The sequence below is a fragment of the Populus euphratica genome, unplaced genomic scaffold (assembly GCF_000495115.2).
Source record: "Populus euphratica unplaced genomic scaffold, PopEup_1.0 scaffold25.1, whole genome shotgun sequence".
Lineage (NCBI taxonomy): Eukaryota > Viridiplantae > Streptophyta > Magnoliopsida > Malpighiales > Salicaceae > Populus > Populus euphratica.
In genome coordinates, this window is record NW_011499851.1 from 754235 (window position 1) to 763044 (window position 8810).

General features: G+C 27.2%; 1 protein-coding gene across 1 annotated transcript in view; it reads left to right on the top strand.

The window, feature by feature from the left end:
- NOA1 (P-loop containing nucleoside triphosphate hydrolases superfamily protein) overlaps positions 1–757 on the top strand; it is a 5453-nt gene extending 4696 nt beyond the window's left edge. The window contains exons 12-13 of the mRNA XM_011020030.1: positions 125–234; positions 349–757. Of these exons, the coding sequence (XP_011018332.1) occupies positions 125–234; positions 349–598 (360 nt within the window). The 3' untranslated portion in view covers positions 599–757. The remainder of the gene's footprint in view (positions 1–124; positions 235–348) is intronic.
- Positions 758–8810: the final 8053 nt, after the last annotated feature.

Genomic DNA, 8810 nt, shown 5'->3' on the forward strand with positions numbered 1-8810 from the left:
CCCCCCCCCCCCCCCCCCATTCGTTTATGTCCTCTAGATGTTTGGGCATTTCATATTTTGCATCATTCAGAATTTACCATCTACTTTCCAATGCTAATAAAGAGGCTTTACCTAATTGCTGCAGAAAGAACTTGGAGTTCTGTTGACACCTCCAACTGGAAAAGAGAGAGTACAAGATTGGAGAGGACTTGAATTAGAGCAGCAGCTGCAAGTAAAATTCGAGGAAGTGGAAAGGTTAAATCTACACTAATAATTGTTTGAAGACCTTTGGTTTCCTTTGCTTTGTAAACGGTCATCTAAGTTGGGAAGTCTACGAGTTTGTTCTTACCTTTTCCTTTGCATGGACAGGCCTGCTAGTGATGTAGCTATATCAGGTCTCGGATGGATTGCTGTGGAACCAGTAAGCAAATCACTTAGGCGGTCCGATATGAATTTGGAAGAAACTATCAAAGAACTGCATTTAGCTGTGCATGTACCAAAGCCAGTGGAGGTTTTTCTCCGGCCTCCTTTACCAGTAGGCAAGGCTGGAGCAGAGTGGTATCAGTATCGAGAGTTGACAGAGAAAGAAGAAGAATTGAGACCAAAATGGCACTATTAGTGGCTATGCCTCTTTGATGTGGTCTGTGCAATCAATGTGCACTGTTGGATAGATAAATATGTCATATTTTACTACAAATTTTGGAAATGTAACTTAACCGAAAATCTTCAAACTTTGTTAGAAATTTGAGCTATTATATATATAAAAAAATTCCCTGCCAAGCTGGTTGTTGAAAGTCTTCCTTTAAAAAAAAAAAAAAAGTTGTTGAGGGCTTACCAAGTTGACCCCCCGTTGGATTTATCAACCTCTGCGCTTATTTTCTGAGATCGCCATCTCTGTACCAACTTCGCCACTTCCATCTGTAGCCAATTAGCCTTGACTATAAAATATTACGTAAAATAGATTTGACAAGATACTGACTTTTCGGAACATGATAAACAATTTCATATATGGGGCTTTTCATTGTAGTGTTTGATTTGCCGCAACGTTCTTTTCTAAAATAAGTGACGTGTGGTTAGAAAATCATCGTTTAACGTTGATAGCCTCTTTTTTTCTCCTTTTCTTTTCTCTTTTTATCTTGATTTTTGGACGTATTTTCCCTTCATATTTGATTTCTTTTCTTCTAATTACTATTTGCTCAATTTAAATGATTATATAATAGGATTTTTTTTAATTTTATTCCCCTTCAATTTTTGAAGTTGTCAAATCTTATTTTTGGTTGTTATTTTATTTTTTTTACTTAGAATAATTTTTTAAAATTGATTTTTTTTTGTAATTTCATCTTCTTTTATTTTTTATACTAAATTTGATTCTAAAATTTTTTATTATTTTAGTGTTTGCTTATCAAAGATTTTAAAATTGATATTTGATTCTCAATTTTTATTTTAATATTAAATTTATTCAAAAATTAAATTTTATAATTAAACTCGAATGAGAATTTTATAAATACCAAGTTGAAATATTAAATAGCCAATTAGCCTTGATTATAAAATATTACGTAAAATAGATTTTGACAAGATACTGACTGCCTTTTCGGAACATGATAAACAATTTCATTAAAGTAACTGCTGGTTTTTGTCGCGCAGTTGGTAAGAGGAGAGGTAAGAAGTGCACCAGAGAACGTTGTGGCCTGAGATTTAGTACTCTTTGGAATAGAAGAATGTAATAATGTTTTTGTTCTCCAAACAAAAACCAAGTGAACTGGCCTTAGGGAATTTTTCATGGATAAATCTGACATTAGACAACGGCATAATTTAACTGGTTGGACGGGGCTTTGGCATTATTTTTATATTAAAAAAAAACATTAAATAGACCTCAATGTCTTTAAAGATAGAATTTATAAGGCTTTTCTGTCCTTTTTTTTCGGTTTCATATGGTTTTTTTTTTGTTATCAATAACCAGTATATATGGGGTTTTTCGTTGTGGTGTTTGATTTTCCATAATATTATAAAATATTTTAAGAGGTGTGGAAAAATTATTGTAGCTTTTTCACACCTTTCACTTTTCCATTTTTAATATATTATATTATTATATTATAATTATAATAGTTATTATATTATATTATATTATATACTAAAAATTAAATGAAATACTAAAATATATTTTTTTATTTCTTTTTTTCTTTTAATGAGTTTTTTTTTGTTTGATAATAAATTTGATGGGTTAGCCTGATTTGATGAATTAACACGAATTTTTTTTAATTAATTTTTTCATTTAGTTTAGTTTATTAATGTTAAATTTTTTTAATTTAATTATCAGACTTTTATGACATGTATCCCGAGTTTGACAGGTTGACTTAGTTTGACGGGTTAACCCAGTTAATTTTGGGTAAACCCGTCAATTATTTTATTCTATTTAGTTATCAAACTTTCATGACATGAATCCCAGGTTTGACGGGTTAACGTGATTTAAAGGGTTAGTTCAGATTTTTTTTCTTTTTTTTTCATTAGTTTTTTTCTTTCTATTGATTTTTTTCTTTGTTTTTTTAATTAATCTATTTAATTATCACACTTTATGACACGACCTTATAATCAAACCCACATCTCATGCTCCAAGATTCGTTGTTGCAGTCAGACTCACTTAAACTTAAATTATATAAATTTAATGTTATTATTGATATTATAAATAATATTTTTGGGTTAAGCATTGCGGCTAGATCTAAGACTTTCGGATATATTTTTGCAAAAAGACCTAGCACTCTTAGATTTTAACTTTTTATTTTTATTTTTTATACAAGAAAAAAAATAAACTCGTGGCGTATACCTTTATTTTTTTTTTCATTTTCCTTTTCCTTTTTAAGCTTTTTACTTTGAATAGTACGATGCAGTCCACGGTAAAAAAACTTATACCTTTAATTTATTTTTTTGTCCATAGTTTTTTAATATTAAATTTTTTCTGCTTCATTATCAAACTTTAATAACATGGATCCCAAGTTTGATGTTTTAACCTAGTTGGTTCGGATTTTTTTTCTTTTTCTTCATTAATTTTTTCCTTCATGTAGGTATTTTCTCCTTGCTTTTTCTTTTTTAATTAATCTTTTTTAAAAAACTTTAGTTCATTAATATTAAATGTTTTTTTTATTTAGTTATCATACTTTCATGACATGAATTCCAAATTTGATGGGTTAACCTGATTTGGCGAGTTAACCCGATTGATTTTAATTTTTTTCCTTTTTTCACATCAGTTTTTTTTTTCTTTCTATTAGGTTTTTTTCTTTTTAATTAATCTATTTAATTATCACACTTTTATGACACGACTTTGCAACCAAACCTACATTCAATGCTATTAGATCTGGTATTGCAGTTGAACCTACTTAAACTTTGATCATACAAGTTTAATGTTATTATTAATATTATAAATATTATTCATAGATTAGACGTTGCAGTCAAACCCAAGACTCCTGGGTATAGCTTTACAAAAAGACCTAACACTTTTAAATCTTAATTGTTTTTATATTTTTTATGCAAAACAAATTGACATGCGGTATCACACGAGCCATATAACTAGTTCTTTTCTAAAATAAGTGACGTGTGTGGTTAAAAAATCATCATTTTAACGTTGATAACCTCTTTTTTTATTCCTTTTCTTTTCTCTTTTTATCTTAATTTTCGGACGTATTCTCTAACTTTTCAAATTAGCCATTTAATTGATCTTTCCTTCATATTTTATTTTTTTCTTCTAATTACTATTTGCTCAATTTAAATGATTATATAATAAGAATTTTTTTCCAATTTTATCCCCCTAATTTCTAAAGTGGTCAGATCTCATTTCTGGTTGTTATTTTTTTTTTTTTACTTATAATGATTTTTTGAAGTTATTTTTTTTTGCAATTTTATTTTTCTTTATTTTTTTCATACCAAATTTGATTTTCATATTTTTTTTTATTTTTTTATGAAAGATTTTAAAATTAATATTTGATTCTCATTTTATACTTTAATATTAAATTTAGTAGAAATTAAGCTTTATAATTGAGCTTGAATTAGGATTTCATAGATTCCGAATTAGAATATTAACTTAAATTTTAATTTAGAAGATTTATTAGATATATTTATTTTTTAAAACTTATATTTTTCTGATTTAGCTCTTTAATGTTTAGTTAAATAGAGAATAAGCTTAATTATTATTGTTGTTTTTTTTCCTTTGCATAAGAATTTTCATTAATTTTAGCAATGGCCCAGTCTAGACTCTAGCTGACAAAAATTTTAAAATACTTGTCTAGTTCACTGGCCCAATTAAAAAAGAAGCTTGTATGCCATCCATTCAAGTCCTATCATCAAACTTTATTAATTTATTGATATCTTCACAAATATAATCAATCTTGGCTAAAAACTTATAAAAGTTGAGATCAAATCCATTTGCCTGTTTGTTAGAGAGTTCTTTGAGATTTGTAACTATTGACTCAACTTGGTGAACAAATATTTTCAATAAAAATTTTGAAAATAATACAAGATTGATAGTTTGCAAAGTTAAGTCAACCACTAACTCAACTTGATGAAGAAATATTTTCAATAAAGATTTTAAAAATTTAGCCAATATAAGATTGATAGCTTGCGAAGTTAAGTTTTTTAATCTTTAAAAGATCTTCTTTTTATCCTTAGTGGTAGAAGATTGACCCTCTTCTTTTTATGACACTAGGACCAAGACCGGCTTTGATATATTAATATCAACCAAGTTTTTTACTACCATTTCTTTTTTTCTCTTTTTTTTTTCTTCATTGGACTAGTTATTTTTTTATTCAAAGATGATTTAAGCTCTTTTGAGCTCTTAGGATCGACCTTTTTTCTTTTTTTAGTAATCAGGTGGGAATCATAGTTTTTTAATCATAGTTGGTTTCAGATATAAATATATGATGGTAAAATGAGTTTCATCCATGGTAAAAGAACTATTATCTGACATAATCTTTCTTATTTATTAATTTAACAATATTTATAATATTAGTAAAACTTTGAGGAGATAATACCATTTTCATGTATTCATAGTCATTTAAGTACCATGTGATATATAGTTTAAAGATATATAATGTGAAATGTATATTGGATTCTATATCTTCCATGCATATCACAAGTCTTATCTTTCCTAAGATAATTTTTTTAATTAAAGCATTGAATCATTAGATAATCTGAAAAGAGTTTATTTATAGAAATCTAAAGCTTTTTGATAGTTTTAAAATGTAGTATGTTAATAGTTAAGCCATCATCCACTAAATTATGATTCATCATCTTTTTGATGACATAACCTTTGATAAAAAAATGATGAATATAAAGTTTTGATCCAAACAATTAATTTTTATTGCTGAAAGATATCTCAGTGGAGCATATATCATCAGGTGGGTTTAAAAAGCCATCATGGATTTTTTTTGTGATTTTTTCAGTAAAAGTTTTCACTCTATCAAATTAATAGTAAGAAGTGAATATATTTTCCATTCGTCTTAGCTCTTTTGGCATGTATTCATAATGAGTTTTTTTAAGCTTTAGATAGAAAAATCTCATCTTTAACTAGTATGGATTTTCATCGTATTTTTTTTATATATCAAGTGATCAATTATATTCTTCATCATCAAGATTGTTATTACAGTTGGCTTTATCATCTATACATGTTTTTTCCTTTCGTTTTTATAAGTGAATAAAGTTTATCCTTCATTGCCACAATTCTCAAATGAATTAGGTTTAAGTAGCAACTTGAGGTATAAGAGTTGTATGACTTGAGGACAAATCAAAGCATATGGGAAAAGGGATGTTAGGTTCTATAGATTAGAGAGCGAATTTAAATTCATTATAGTCATGGTGCTGAAATCTTCTATTTCTTCATTTAAAACAATATTTGTATTCTCATGTAGCCTCATCATCTTGTCATTTAACGCAAAATATCTCTTTACAAGGTGGCTGATCAAATGAAGGTTGTTGTAATAATTTATGTTGTATATTCAATTATATGATCTTAGATATAAGAAAAGAAGTGTTTTTCTACGTCAAAATGTAAATGATATCCAAGAAAACAAGTTAAATTGAATGCATTTTCTATTATGTTATTTTTTTTCAAACAAAAAATAATATAATATAAATACATTTTTCAGTTTTCTAAGTTGAAAAAATGTTTTGAAATTTCCAAGAATATTTAAAAAAAAATTAAAAAAAACTAAAATAATAAAAGATATTTTTTTTACGGAATAGAGCTAGCTCTTGAAAGAGCATGAAGCAGGACTTGATCTCACGCCAAGGCTTTGCTTCACATTGTGATCTAACAAGAAGCTTGCCTTCCATTCAAGTCATATCATCAAACTTGATTAATTTATTGATATCTTCACAGCTATAATCAATCTTGGCTGAAAACTTGTAAGAGTTGAGATCAAATCTATTTACCAGAGTTCTTTGAGATTTGTAACTATTGACTCAACTTGATGAGTAAACATTTTCAATAAAGATTTTAAAAATTTAGCCAATACAAGATTGATAACTTGCAAAATTAAGTCAACCACTAACTCAACTTGATGAAGAAACATTTTCAATAAAGATTTTAGAAATTTAGTCAATACAAGATTGATAACTTGCAAAGTTAAGTTTTTTAGTCCTTAGAAAATCTTCTTTTTATCCTTAGTGGTAGAAGATTGATCATCTTCTTTTTATGATACTAGAATATAGCGTAACACCATGGCCTTACTCGACATATTAATATCAATCAAGTTTTTTACTATCATTTCTTTTTATTGGATTGATTATTTTTTTATTCGAAGATGATTTAAACTCTTTTGAGTTTTTAAGGTCCACTTTTTTCTCTTTTTAATAGTCAGGTGGGAATCATAGTTTTTTAATTATAATTGATTTCAAATATAACTATGTGATGGTAAAATGAGTTTTAGCTATAGTAAAAGAACTGTTATCTGACATAATCTTTCTTACTTATCAATTTAACAATACTTATAATATTAGTAAAGTTTTGAGGAGATAACATTATTTTTGTGTATTCATAGTCATTTAAGTACCATATCATATGTAGTTTTAAGATATATGATGTAAAATGTATATTAGATTTTATATCTTCTATGCATATCATAATTCTTATTTTTCCTAAGACATTTTTCTTAATTAAAGCATTGAATCATTAGATAATTTGGGAAGAGTTCATTTATAGAAATTTAAAGCTTTTTCATGGTTTTAAAATATAGAATGTTAACCGTTAAGCCATCATCCACTAAAATATAATTCATCATCTTTTTGATGACATAATCTTTGATTAAAAAATGATGAATATAGAGTTTTGATCCAAACAATTAGTCTTCATTGTTGAAAGATATCTTAATGGAGCATACATCATCTGGTAGGTTTAGAGAGCCACCATGGATTTTTTCTGTGACTTTTTCAGTAAAAGTTTTCACTCTATTAAATTAATGGTAAGAAAAGAATACATTTTCCATTCTTCTTAGTTCTTTTGGCATGTATTCATTCATTGTAATGAGTTTTCTTAAGTTTTCAGATGGAAAAATCTCATCTTTAACTAGTATAGATTTTCATCATATTTTTTTTTATATTAACTCACCAATTATATTCTTCATCATTAAGATTGTTATTATAATTGGCTTTTATCATCTATACATGTTTTTTCCATTCATTTTTATAAGTGAATAAAGTTTATCCTTCATTGCCACAATTCTCAAATGAATTAGGTTTAAGTAGCAACTTGAGGTATAAGAGTTGTATGACTTGAGGACAAATCAAAGCATATGGGAAAAGGGATGTTAGGTTCTATAGATTACAGAGCAAATTTAAATTCATTATAGATGTGGTGCTGAAAGCTTCTATTTTTTCATTTAAAACAATATTTCTATTCTCATGTAGCCTCGTCATCTTGTCATTTAACACAAAATATTTCTTTACAAGGTGGCTGATCAAATGAAGGTTGTTGTAATAATTTATGTTGTACATTCAATTTGCTTTTTTAGAACATTTCAACTTTGATAGCTCGATGAGATTTATTTTGAGAAAATCATATAGCATCGTAGATATAAGAAAAAGAAGTGTTTTTCTATGTCAAAATGTAAATGATATCCAAGAAAACAAGTTAAATTGAATGCATTTCCTATTATGTTATTTTTTTCAAACAAAAAATAATGTAATATAAATACATTTTTCAATTTTCTAAGTTGAAAAATGTTTTGAAATTTCTAAGAATATTTTTTTTAAAAAAAATTAAAAAATCTAAAAAACTAAAAAATATTTTTTTTACCGAATAAAGCTAGCTCCTGGAAGAGCAGCAATGAAGCAAGATTTGATCCCACGCTAAGACTTTGCTTCACATTGTGATCTAACTATCATTTTTTAAAAATTTATTTTTTTATTGTTTTAATATGATAAAGCTAAAAATAAAAAAATATATTTTTAAATTAAAAATATTTTAAAAAACAAAATATGTAGGTAATAAATAAGAAGATGCTAGAGCTGCGCTTTCATAGAAGAACAATTTTGATCTGGACAACTTTTAAAGTGTAAGATTTAATTTGAACAGGTATAAAAGTATAAGGACCATGCATGATTTTTAGCCATTCACATAATCAATCCTCATCCATTATCGAGTTAAAAATAAAACCCCGCAACTCCTCCCCACATAAACCCTCTCTTCTCCACTTAACGGTCATCCATGGCACCTAAATCCGTCTCCGCATTTCTCTTTCCACTCTCTACCCCCCATAATCTCACATACTTCACCCCTAAATTCCTTAGAATTTACACCAAACCCTCTCCCATCCTTTGCAAATCACAGCAAACGCCAACAGCGACAA